Raw genomic sequence first — 13,890 nt, 5'->3', positions numbered from 1 at the left:
ACAATGATGGCATTTATTAAGCGCTTACTATGTGCAAAGCACTGTTCTAAGCACTGGGGAGGTTACAAGGTGATCAGGTTGTCCCACGGGGGGCTCACACTCTTCATCCCCATTCTCCAGATGAGGTCACTGAGGCCCAGAGAAGTTAAATGACTTGCCCAAAGTCACACAGCTGACAGTTGGCGGAGCCGGGATTTGAACCCATGACCTCTGACTCCAAAGCCCGGGCTCTTTCCAGCGAGCCACGCTGCTTCTCGAGGTAGGTGGGGGCGAGGTGACTGACTGCTTTAAGGAGCTTCCAAGGGATAAAGACCTCAAGTGTTTCGGACAGGGCCTGCCTCATCTTAGAGACGCCACAAGCGTGGCAGTTTGAGAGGGTAATATCCAGGCTTTTCCTGGGGTGGCTATCCAAGGTTGACAGCGGGAAAGGTGTGGATTAATCAGCGGTATTTACTGAGCGCCTACTGTTTGCAGAGCACTGTACTAGGCGCTTGGGAGAGTACAACACAACAGAGGTGCTAAACATGTTCCCTGCCCATAATGAGCTTCCAGGCTGGAGACGGATGTCAACACAACCATCAATAATAATAATAATGGCATTTATTAAGCACTTGCTATGTGCAAAGCACTGTTCTAAGCGCTGGGGAGGTTACAGGGTGATCCACGTGGGGCTCACAGTCTTCATCCCCGTTTTACAGATGAGGTTAACTGAGGCACAGAGAAGTGACTTGCCCAAAGTCACACGGCAGACAAGTGGCAGAGCCGGGATTTGAACCCGTGACTTCTAACTCCAAAGCCCGGGCTCTTTCCACTGAGTCACGCTGCTTCTTTATCCTCTCTCTCCAAGAAGGATTCTGGTCCACCTGCTTTAACCCCACGGTTGCTGTAAACTTTGTGCACGTGTCTAGTAACTCTCAACACCAACTTGCTTTGAAAGGTAACGACGAGGTCACCAACACGGCGGTCCCCGTTATTATCAAGATGGTGCTTGTTACGTGCTCAGTACGAGTCAAGCACTGTTCTAAGCACTGGGGTAAATACAAGTTAATCAGGTTGGACAAAGTCCCTGCCCTACATGGGGCTCACACTCTTATCCCTATTTTACAGATGAGGTAACTGAGGCACAGAAGTGCGAAGTCCTTTGCCCTAGGTCACAGAGCAGACGGGCCGCAGAGCCGTATTAGAACCCAGGTCCTTTTGACTCCCGAGCCCGTGCTCTCTCCACTGTGCCGCTCTGCTTCAGATCTTCAGAAAGGCTTTCACTTAGAACAAGGGGCGTGTAACTGACTTTTGACGTCTAAGCGCTCTGCGTTCAACCAGAAACCTTCCGAAATGACCCACTCACCGGCAGAGATTGTCATTTTGGGGATATCAGGGCTGCCTCAGAGTACCAAGTTAGCTGACCTAGCCCCATGTCACTGGCTGGACGTTAATGGCTCCAAAGGAAAATGCCCAAAAATAAATAAGCGACGCAACCAAGGTGGTGGGAAGGGGAGAAGCTGCGTGGCCTAGCGGGAAGAGCACGTGACCGGGAGTCAGAGGACCTGGGTTCTCATTCCTTACCTGTTGTGTGATCTTGAGCAAGTCACTTCATTTCTCCACACCTCGGCTGCCTCATCTGCAAGATGGGGTTCAATATCTGTTCTCCCTCCTACTTACTGTGTGCCCCACGTGAGACCTAATTATTCTCTATCGACCTCGGTGCTGAGCGCAGAACAGATACCACAATTATTATTTATATTCTCCAAAAGAAAACTCCTACCTATTCATGAAAATACACACACACACACACACACACACACACACACACGGAGAGGTGTGTCTGATACCCCGAGGTGACAACACCAACGTGAGAGCTTAGTATGTTTGGTTTTGTTCTCTGTCTTCCCCTTTTAGACTGTGAGCCCACTGTTGGGTAGGGACTGTCTCTATATGTTGCCAATTTGTACTTCCCAAGCGCTTAGTACAGTGCTCTGCACATAGTAAGCGCTCAATAAATATGATTGATGATGATGATGATGATGATGATGATGAAGAGACCAGTGAGGGGTTATGCTTCTATGTTGCTTTTACTCACCCACGTAACACACAGCTGCATCTTCAGCACATCCCTCAGCTCCGCCTTCCTGAAGCACTCTGTGGCAGATATTAATGAAAATCTGCTTCTTCCTAAATCCCTCCAGGCTTCCATCAACAGCTTCCCAGTTCTGTTCGGGTTCTAGAAGAGAGCAATTGTGATTCGGAAAAAGGGCTTTCTGCAGTAAAGCTTCAAAGAGCCGTAAAAGATGGAGAGCGGGTGTGGGGTTCCTGCTGAAATTGGTCGATTGTTTCGACGTCAAGGAGAGAGAAAAAACAGGGCCCTACAGAGTGATGGGCATTAAACATATACATTCACAAAATAACCACAGCATCTCACAGCTTGCTGGGAGGGAGGGGCAAATGAAGTGATGGGGAGTGAAACAGGTTGACTGTTCCTTAAACACACCCTAATTCCAGAAGCAAACCAGCAGAACAGCTGAGGAAGCACAACACAGGAGTGACCTTCCTGTCACGTTAATTTCCCCAAGGCGTATGTACTTTCTACGTCACCAGTTGGGTAAAAGCAAAGTCAAGGCCAGAAAGAAGTGGAGAGACCTCTGGAATTCTATTAGACGGCAGGCTTCTTGAGGGCAGGGCAGTGTCTTTCTTGGCTACTGAACTCTCCCACATGACTAATGCTGTAAACACTGTACACGCACTATTGAATAGGTGAATTCATTTGAAATTTCTACACCTGCCCTAAGTGGGAATCAGGAAGGATGCCATTTTTTTGTTTATTTTTAGAGTGGGGCATCAATCCATGGTATTTACTGAGTGCTTACCATGTGCAGAGGACTGTACTAAGCCCTACAATACAGGGGGCGGAAAGGAAGAAAGGGGCCAAGAGAGAAAACAGATGGAGGGAGAGGGATGGGGAAAAGAAGAAGAGATGATAATGGGGGGGGAGGGACAATAAATCAATGGCACTTATTGAGCACTTACTGCATTGTATTAACTACTTGGTAGGGTGCAATACAACAAAGTGGACAGACAAGTTGCCTGCCCACAACAACCTTACAGACAAGAAGGGGAGACTGAATTCCTGTAAATAATGGATTTACAGAGAGACTTAAGGGTTGTGGGGGTGAGGCTGGGGTACCCAGGGGATCCACAGGCCAAGGGCGTGGGGGACAGGATAGGGTAACTGCTTGGATTAATGTGGAAACAGTTTGGGTGGAGAGGAAAGTGTGGAATTTAGCGATATTGTGAAGGTTGAAAGCAACGGGACCTGGTGAAAGAATATGCGAGTTGAAGGGGAAGCAGTGAGGCCTCGTGGAAGCAGCATGGGCTTGGTCTGAGAAGACCTGGTTTCTAACCCCGCTTCTGCCACTTACTTAATGTGTGATATTCTGCAAGTCACATAACTTCCCCGTGCCTCGGTTCCCTCATCTGCAAAATGGGGATTCAAACCTATTCCCCCTCCTATTTAGACTGTGAGCCCCATCGGGGTCCTATCTTCTACGTAACCCAGCACTTAGGACAGTGCTTGGGGCATGTTAAGCACTTGACAGGTACCACTGTTATTATCATTATTATTCTGTATTCTCCCAAGTGCTTAGTATAATGTTCTGCACGCATTAAGCACTCAATAAACACTACTGACTGACTGGTTGTAGGCGGCTCAAATACAGAAACATTACCTGAGTTACGAACCAGGGGAGACAAATCATAATGCTTCTTGCCCTCAGAGATGCTACAAAGCAGGTCTTCTTTCTCCTTAACGCAAGCATACTTGGTCTCCCAGGAGAAGAAGTACGTGCAGTCCACTTCCCCAGTGAAAACTGGGGCTCCCTTTCCATTGTTTCCTGAAAGGATAGGAAAAAAAAAATAGCTACATTAATATGGGGGAAAAAAAACACCTAGGATTTCAGGTGGTTTGGTTATTGGTAAGCGTATCGGTTATTGGAATGCTCTGACTTATCAACCCAGTCAAGCTCAGGCAGGGAGCAAACAAAGTTATTTTATTACAGACTGATTCAGTCAACATAAAACACATGCCAGAGTTGACAAATCACAACAGCTCAAAAGTTTAAAAACTATTGCTTGGAACAGAGAAAAGAGGTCGTTTTTTTGTTTTGTATTTTTTTTGTTTTTGATTTTTAATATAATTTGTTAAGCACCTAGTACCGTGCTCTGCACACAGTAAGCGCTCAATATATATGATTGATTGATTGATTAAGCGCATACCATATACTAGGCACTGTAGTAAGTACTGGGGTAGACAGATACAAGTTAATTGTATCTACCTAGAAAAGCAGCGTGGCTCAGTGGAAAGAGCACGGGCTTTGGAGTCAGAGTTCATGGGTTCAAATCCCGGCTCTGCCAATGGTCACCTGTGTGACTCTGGGCAAGTCACTTCACTTCTCTAGGCCTCAGTTACCTCACCTGTAAAATGGGGGTTAAGACTGTGAGCTACCCTATGGGACAACCTGACCACCTTGTAACCTCCCCAGCACTTAGAACGGTGCTTTGCACATAGTAAGTGCTTAATAAATGCCATCATTATTATTATTATTGTTATAATTAACTGGGTGTGACACAGTCCACGTCCCACATGGGGCTCATAGCCTTAATCAATCAATCAATCGCATTTATTGAGCGCTTACTGTGTGCAGAGCACTGTACTAAGCGCTTAATCGCCATTTTACAGATGAGGTAACTGAGCCACAGAGAAGTGAAGTGACTTGTCCAAGTTTACAAAGCAGACAAGGCAGAGACGGAATTAAAACCAAGATCCTTCTAACTCCCAAGCCTGTGCGCCATCCATTAAGCCACGCTACTTATTAATCAAGTCAGTTCAGGCAGAGAGCAATTATCACTGTATTACTAAGGACCGATTTAGTCAACTTAAAACACATGCCACAGTTCACTAATCAGACTGGTTTACGTCTCAAGTGTACGAAATATTTGATACAGAGAAAACAGGGTTCAAGATTAAAAAGCAAATATACAAGATCAATCAATGGTATTTATTGAGCACTTTCTGGGAGCAGAAAGCACTACTCTAAGCAGTTGGGAGGGTACGATTCAACAGAGTTGGTAGACAGACACATTCCCTGCCCCCAACGAGTTTATAGATGAGCTAGTAGGTCCCCAAAATTTACGAAAACTACCTTCCCCACGCCACTTTGGCTTTCTTTCTACAAACGCTAAATTTAAAAGTCGAATTTAAGAACCGTCGGGTTACTTCAAGGCTGTGGATCCCAGAGGCCTCAGTCAACTTAAGGCCCAAGTGATCCTCTATCCCAGATCGCGGGTTCTCTTCGTAAGGATACTCGATTCTTCCCTAAATCCATATTTTAAAGGAAAACTGAGGGCATCATAGTGAACTTTAACCTCCCGTGCTCTAGATTTAATCCTGGTCCTTTCATCTTCAATGCCATCTCTGATACGTATTAGTCTAGAATGGCAGCAGGGTAACTATTTGCAGGAACGGATCAACTTGGGCTAGTTTCTGAAACCAAAGGATAACAAGAACTGGATGCTCGTCAGCTCCTTGTGGGCAACAACTGGGTCTACCTACTCAATCAGTCGTATTTACTGAGCGCTTATTGTGTGCAGTGCACTGTATTAAGCGCTTGGGAGATGAAAATATACCAAAGTTGGTAGATGCACTTCCTGCCCAGACCCTGCCAAGTGCTTAGTACAGTGCTCTGCACACCATAAGCGCTCAATAAATATCAATTGATGTGCCTACCAGGAAAATGAAAGAGGAAGCTAATCATAACTGGCTTGATGAGACGCGATACTATTAGTTTTCCACGTCCTCAGACGAACATCAGCAATTCAAAAGTCAGCCCGGCAAGCTCTAATGAATCCTCACCTGCTGTTTGATTGCATTCGAAGTTTATAATAGTCATCCGCTGAAATCCCGAGCTGCAGGTCTCTCCGTTTGGATAAATCAGAGTGAGATCGCCGTCAGAGTACCTGGATTTCATTCACGGACACACACCCAAATTTACAAAATGACAAAGAAGGTTCTTTGTTTTGAACCCCTACCGGGCCCCTTGCCACGAGGAGGAAGAACTGTCACTGCTAAAATACGGGCATAATCTAAATGACTGTGAAAGCCTGAAAAGGAAACAAACTGCATATGGAGGGAATCTTGGAATTTCTTTTTAACGGTATTTGTTACGTGCTCACTACGTGCCAGGCACTGTACTAGGCGCTGGGGTTGAAACAGGATAATCAAGTTGGCCACAGTCCCTGTTCCACGTGGGGCTCACAGTCTTCATTCCCATTTTACAGATGAGGGATCAGAGACACAGAGAAGTTGGGTGACTTGGCCGAGTTCACACGGCAGACAAGGGGCAGAGCTGGGATCAGAACCCAGACCCTTCTGACTACCAAGGCTGTGTTCGGTCCACAAGGCCACGCTGCTTCTTTGACTCCAAAACTCTCTGGCCCGACGTGAGCCAGGTGTGGGGGGAAGTGGTTCTTTCAACTCACAGAATGACCCATGGATTCCTCCTACTACTACTAGCGCTAGAAGGGGAAAGGGGAAGGAGAAAGAACGGGGGAGAGGGCACTGAGAAAACTGTGGCAGGCACCTGAGGGTCTGATTTTGGTATTTCCCAGTCACTTTGACTTGATCCTGTCTGCCCTTCTTCACTTGGCAAACGGCGGCTTCTTTGCCACTGCACACGCGGGCTTCCGTGGTGCCGCACACGTTCAGATAATAGAGATATTCTTTATCATCGGTAGCAAAGTATGGATCGCCGGACTCTGAAGAAAAAACAAGCGCATGTTTTAAAATTGCTAGTAACGACGATAACGATGATGACAATTATAACGAGGATAATGATGATGATGATGACAACGATAATAATACTTAACTGCTTACTATGTGCCAGTCACTGTTTAAGTGTTGGGGTAAGACAAGCCAATCGGGTTGGATACAGTCCATGCCCTACGTGGGGCTCACAGTCTTCATCCCCATTTTACAGTTGATGGAGTTGAGGCAAAGAAAAGTGAAGTGACTTGCCCAAGTCCACACAGCAGACGGGTGGGAGGAGCTAGGATTAGAACCCAGATCCTTCTGACCCCAAGGCCGGTGCTCTGCCCACTAGACTATGCTGCTTCTCAACTTAATGAACATCCTATTTCCTCTTCATCTGATTCTCCTTCCTCCCACATCAGGAACTCCCTCCTCCTCAAATCCACCAGAGCACAGCTCTCTCCCTCTTCAGAGTCCTCAAGACACTTTTGCTAATTAATTCCCAATTCCCCGAGTCAATCAATCAATCAATCGTATTTATTGAGCGCTTACTGTGTGCAGAGCACTGTACTAAGCGCTTGGGAAGTACAAGTTGGCAACATAGAGAGACAGTCCCTACCCAACAGTGGGCTCACAGTCTAAAAGAGACCTGTGCCCCTTTGGTACTTATGTACTTAACCCACCATATGCACTTAACATATATATGTCAATCGGCAGCATTTGAGCGCCTATAGCACTTAATAATTATATGTCATTCCACAGAATTTGTGCACCTGTGTACAGAGACCTGTACTAAATGTTTGGGAGAGTATAACATAAGTAATAGGGAGAATGACACTAAAATCAATTCCTTATAGGACGAAGGATGAAGAGGGACTACATCCTCCTCACTGTGCCTCATTCTCGCCCGTCCCGCCGTCAACCCCTGGCCCATGTTCTTCCCCTGGCCTGGAATACCCTCCCTCCACACTTAAGCGCCACTAAAAAAAAAAAAAAATCCCTGAGGCAGGCCCTGTGTCTTTTGCTTTTGGGATATTCTTTCAAGGACTGTAATACATTACACGGAGCAGGCTAGCAATCAAAACCCCTGATTGATTGAAAGAGGACAACCAAGACATACTCACCTTTTAGCTGGGTGAGAGGACTCAGATCTATAGAGATATCATGCTGGCTGCTATTTAGATAGCAGGAATTACTTTCCAAATAATCCCTATGGCAGGCGTATTCAGTGACCCATTCCACCTCATATCGGCAGTTGGATTTAGCTGTGAGCTTGGGAGCTGTGCCCTGAAAGGGGGGGAATATTGAAGAGAAAGAAATCACAAAACGTATTAAAAATACGCAACTCCAGAACCGGGAACGGAGAGAATACTGGAAGCAATTCTGTGGCAGTTGAGAATGCAGTGTCACAAATTCAGTCCATCTTTTTACAAAGCACGCACTGACCCCTGTGTGAAAACTACCTGGTGAGAGATGTAATTTGAGGTGGTGTTGACGTGACTGGGAAATTTGCTGAAGAGGAGGATGAGCAAAAAAGTGACTGAAGAGTGCCATCAACAACTCTGGAGATTGATTTGCTTATTATTTAAGGCCATTCCGAGAGAAGAGAGAGAGGGAGACATTTAGAAAGAAAGAAATGCTTCTACACTGTGGGCCAATGTTGAGTAGGGACCGTCTCTATATGTTGCTGACTTGTACTTCCCAAGTGCTTAGTACAGTGCTCTGCACACAGTAAGCGCTCAATAAATACGACTGAATGAATGAATGATTGAATGAATGAAATGCTAAACAAGAGACCAAAAAAAAAAGGGGGGGGGGGGGGGGGGGGGCTGCAGTTTGTGAACTAGCCTTACTGTTTTTTCAGACTTCGAGGCCTCTTAAAAAGTATTCACTGGAATTCAGCTATTCTATTCAGTTGGACCTTTTTAAATGTTAAAATTCTGAAAGTATTTATGTAGCTAATTCCATTATGTTAAACAATGTTTGTTAATACTGATGCCTACGAAAGTCTATTTCCAGGTGCACAATATTCACTCTGGGTAGCAAAGATGAACAAAAATGACAATAATAATAATGGTATTTGTTAAGCGCTTACTATGTGCGAAGCACTGTTCTAAGCACTGGGGGGGATACAAAGTGATCAGGGTGTCCCACGTGGGGCTCACAGTCTCAATCCCTATTTTACAGATGAGGGAACTGAGGCCCAGAGAAGTGAAGTGACTTGCCCAAAGTCACACAACTGACAAGTGGCGGAGCCGGGATTAGAACCCACGACCTCAGACTCCTAATCAGTGCTACGTTCTGAAGAACGCTTGCTAGGTCAGTATCTTGATCGGAAATCACTGCCGATCTGGCAGCCACATAATTAAACATGGAAGGGATATGTGGGTGTACCTCAATTACCAAAAATGAGCTCATTTAAGGGCAGGTGTTATACTCAGATTTTCAATGAAGACTGAAATAATGAGTCAGCGAAAGAGCAGGGCCCAACTGATTAAATTACAGCCTACTTTTCTTATATACACAATTTAGTTTACTTCCAAAGTGACGGGATTAGACCACGCTGGTAATCTCTTCAGCCGATTTTCAGTTTCTACATCCCTTTAAGAGACACAAACCACGGTTTAAATAGAAAACTCACAGATCCCTGAATAATGCCCTGTGACTCCTGACTCATACTGTAAAAAGGCTCGGGGTAATAAACATAGCTCATAAAAATCAGAAACCAGTCAATGAGGACAGACTTTTCCGTGAAGAAGTCTCCTTTCCAGGAAAAAATGGCTGATTCAAGGCCACTACTCTGGAGCTCTCGTCTTCCTCCCGCAGAGCATTATCAGTCCCCATAACTGGAGTTCCCACCTCTACACTCTTTGACAAACATCTCGCCGCTCCTCCTCAAACACCTCCAGAGGGAATCCATGTCACTCCACATCAAACTTTCAGAAACTCCCCTCACGCATTTTACAAATTGTCTCCTCCCACGCTAACCAGGCCCTGCTCTTGCCTCTTCCTGCCTCCCCCCATCAAGCCCCAGAGTCTTTTCTGCTTTAATTCTGCCAGATGGCAGCTCTCCCCGATCTTCCACGCCATCCTCAAAACTCACCTCCTCCAAGAAGCATTGCCTGATTAATTTCCAATCCCCAGATCGGGTCAGCAGCAAAGCCACCTCTGAAACCGTATTTTTAGAACAATCCTTTACACACCACAGATATATCAAGTTGTATGTGCTACTTGTTAGGTTGGATTTTTTTAATGGTATTTATTAGGCACTTACTATGTACCCCGCACTGTACCAAGCGCTGGGTTAGGTACAAGCTAACAACATTGAATAAATTCTATATCCCATGTGGAGCTCAAAAGCTTTAATCCTCATTTTACAGATAAAGTAACTAAGGCACAGAGAGGTTAAGTGACTTACCCATTCATTCACACCACTTCTCTCCTTTCTCTTCCCCTTACCTACCAATAACTAGTATTTAACTCTAGTAAATAAGAGCCAACACGGTAATGCACACTATAATTTAGCACTTCAGAAGAACTTTGAAAATGAAAAGTAGGTGGAACTGCTTACCTCTATTCTCCCTGACGGGCATATAAATGTAATGGTCACTGCTGGATTATGGCCGTTGCAGAAATCTGGCTTACTTTCTTCATCGTCTTTCAAATAACTTAGAACAAGTCTGAAAGATAAACAGAAATGGAAAATAGGAGACACGGGAAGATCAGAAGTTGAAATGCACAAAAAAATGGGATTACAATTTCCCCGTGGCTCTGATTTTTTGTTACCAAATACATTCACTCTTCCCCGTTCCGAGGAATAAACATCTCCAACTTCATCAGGCACCAAAAGGGTGTTTTATTCATTCATTCATTCATTCAATCGTATTTATTGAGCGCTTACTGTGTGCAGAGCACTGTACTAAGCACTTGGGTAGTACAAGCTGGCAACATTTAGAGACGGTCCCTACCCATTCTAGAAGGGGGAGACAGAAAACAAAACATATTAACAAAATAAAATGAATAGAATAGTAAATATGTACAAGTAAAATAGAGTAATAAATCTGTAAAAACGTATATACAGGTGCTGTGGGGAGGGGAAGGAGGTAGGGCTGGGGGGATGGGGAGGGGAAATGTATTATAACAGTATTATATACAGTAGTTTCACTCTCCAAGTCTAGAATAACTGAAAAGACTGATGCACACCAAATTAAACTGGCGGGAGGGGGAGGATTGCAACTTCAAAGACAGACCAATGACCTATATTTCTCTGCAGAGATTTACTGAAACCATTTTATAGTATTTTCTCCTGCCTTTGGGATCTTTCCAACCAGATGACTCTTTAAGCTTAATACGGACAAATCTGAAAGTCCCCTGTGCCATAAGGGGTTCACAGTCTAAGTGATGGACAGAACAGGTATTAAAACCCCAATTCTGCAGCTGAGGAAACTGAGGCACACAGAAGTGAAGCGACTTGCCCAAAGTCCCATGGGAGGCAAATGGCGGGGTCAGGAGTAGAATCCAGGTCCTAGGACTCCCAGGCCCAAACTCATTCCTGTAGAAAAGCTGTTTCCCTAAAGTCCTTCACAGCAGGGATTAGGTCTTGCTTCTTGAGTCCATTCAGACCCCTTCCATCAATCAACTGTATTTACCGAGCACTTAATATGTGTTCAGCACTGTAGTGAGCACTTGATGCCTTGCTTCTTTAGTCCATTCAGACCCTTTCAATCAATCAAGTGTATTTACCCAGCACTTAATATGTGTTCAGTACTGTACTGAGCACTTGAAGGAATACAAATCCGAGTAAGCAGATACATTCTCTGCCACACAACGACCTTAGTCTAGAGGACTTCCTTATGTTCTTTTTTCTCTACAGTGCCTAGACTGTAAGTTTGTTCTGGGTGAGGAACTTGTCTGTTAATTCTGTTGCACTGAATTCTCCCAAGTGCTTAGCACAGAGTTCTGCATATAGTAAGCGCTCAATACCACCGATTGATTGATTTCCCTTTCTATCCTCCAAGGGCTTCCATTGGCAAAGAACATTCTGGAGAGGCACGGCTTCCCCCCAGCTCCTGACTGGGCTGGGGCCACCCTCCAGTATCACTTCCACATCACGCCCCTTCCCATCAGGGGTCCTGCGTATCGTTCATTCAATCGTATTTACTGAGCACTTACTGTGTGCACAGCACCGTACTAAGCGCTTGGGAAGTACAAGTTGGCAACATATAGAGATGGTCCCTACCCAACAGTGGGCTCACTGAGAACCATCACCGCCCAGGAAGAGTGGTATCACTTCTAGCCCCCATGGGATGTCTGGAGTGCAGTACATCTCTCAGCCCTGGGACAGACTGTAGTAATAATAATAATAGTGGTAGTTGTTAAGTGCTATGTGCCAGGTACTGTACTAAGCGCTGGGGTGAATACAGAGAAATCGGGTTGGATGCAGTCCCTGGTTCGCAAGGGGCACACAGTCTTAATCCCCATTTTACAGGTGAGGGAACCAAGGCCCAGCGAAGTAAAGGACTTGCTCAAGGTTATAAAGCAGAGTGGTGGAGCTGGGATCAGGACCTTCTGATTTCCAGGCCGGTGTCTATCCACTAGGCCACACTGTACTGAGCGGCACTGCCTGATGCGAGATGGCGTACAGAGATGTGTGCTGGATGAACTCGGCTTTGGAGAGGTCTTTGCTCCTAACAGCAGCAGGCAGAGGACAGTTTCACAGCGGCCCCACTGCTGGGATCAAGGCCTTCCAAACCTGCTCAGCGCCCACGGTAAATAACTACCTACTGACCCCGCAAACACCACCATGCCTGCCTCCGCATTTTCTACTTCAGGGCTCTCTAGTTGTCCTGGGGAGAAATATCTAGGCTTGAACCAGTTGCCGTGAGGCCACTACTAAATGACAAACAGAATGCATGAAAATGAACACAGTAAACACTCGATAAATACGACTGACTGAACTGAGGGGACACATCGAACTGCGAAAATATTCCGAGTAGAAAATATTTGGCTTAGTTAAAAAGGCGAAGGGAATGGGATAGTAGGTGCAAACGACAGGACTACACAGCATCGATTTCCGATGACTGCTCGAGACCAATCCATCAACCAATCCATCGTATTGATTGAGTGCTTATTGGGTGCACAGCACTGTATTAAGCGCTTGGGAGAGTACAATACCACAGAGTTGGTAAACCACATTCCCTGCCCACGACAATCTTGCAGTCTACAAGAAGACGCACATTAGAGAAGCCGGGTGGCTCAGTGGAAAGAGCACAGGCTTTGGAGACAGAGGTCACCCGGCTCCGCCGATTGTCAGCTGTGAGACCTTGGACAAGTCACTTCACTTCCCTGGACCCCTAACTTTCTCATTTGTCAAACAGGGGGACTCAAGACCTGCTCTCCCCGAACTGTGAGCTGTGTGTGGGAGAGGGACTGTGTCCAACCTGACTAGGAGTCTGAGAGGCAGCGTGGCTCAGTGGCAAGAGCCCAGGCTTGGGAGTCAGAAGTCATGGGTTCAAATCCCGGCTCTGCCACTTGTCAGTTGTGTGGCTCTGAGCAGATCACTTAACTTCTCTGTGCCTCAGCTACCTCACCTGTAAAATGGGGGTGAAGACTGTGAGCCCCACGTGGGACACCCTGATCACTTTGTATCCACCCCAGCGCTTAGACCAGTACTTGGCAAATACTAAGCGCTTAACAAATGCCATCATTATTATCATTATTATTACCCCAACGGTTAGTACAGTGATCAGCACATACTACCAAACACCATTACTAAAAAGTCATTGCCAAAGCAGCCATTTCTAGAATGGTTTGGCTTGCTGCAAATCCTAAGAACCATCTTAACGAGGTGGCAGACGTGCTTTGTCCTTCCAGGAAGAACCCAAATAACCCATTAAGAAAGAACGCCATTAGTACGTCAAGCACCAGGCTGCAATCACTCCACAAACCTGTCTCTGCCGAAGAGTTTCAGTCCTTCTTGCGGTCGACCGACGTCATAGCTGTGACCCGCTTTAATCAGGCAGGCGGCACTCCCCTGGGGACAAGAGCGTGTCTCTTCACTTAAACCACCTGGTGAGGGAAGTTTCGTGACACAT

The 13,890-nt window shown here is 45.9% G+C and overlaps 1 protein-coding gene across 1 annotated transcript in view; it reads right to left on the bottom strand.

The window, feature by feature from the left end:
* Positions 1 to 13,890, bottom strand: part of IGF2R (insulin like growth factor 2 receptor) — a 140,415-nt gene that overhangs the window by 79,895 nt on the left and 46,630 nt on the right. Inside the window, 7 exon segments of the mRNA XM_038742552.1 lie at positions 2,078 to 2,218; positions 3,720 to 3,884; positions 5,903 to 6,006; positions 6,630 to 6,804; positions 7,921 to 8,083; positions 10,368 to 10,476; positions 13,744 to 13,864. Of these exon segments, the coding sequence (XP_038598480.1) occupies positions 2,078 to 2,218; positions 3,720 to 3,884; positions 5,903 to 6,006; positions 6,630 to 6,804; positions 7,921 to 8,083; positions 10,368 to 10,476; positions 13,744 to 13,864 (978 nt within the window).

This window comes from Tachyglossus aculeatus, chromosome 2, assembly GCF_015852505.1.
Source record: "Tachyglossus aculeatus isolate mTacAcu1 chromosome 2, mTacAcu1.pri, whole genome shotgun sequence".
Taxonomy (NCBI): Eukaryota; Metazoa; Chordata; class Mammalia; order Monotremata; family Tachyglossidae; genus Tachyglossus; species Tachyglossus aculeatus.
The sequence above is the reverse complement of the archived record's forward strand: the minus strand, read 5'-3'. Positions and strand labels throughout refer to the sequence as shown.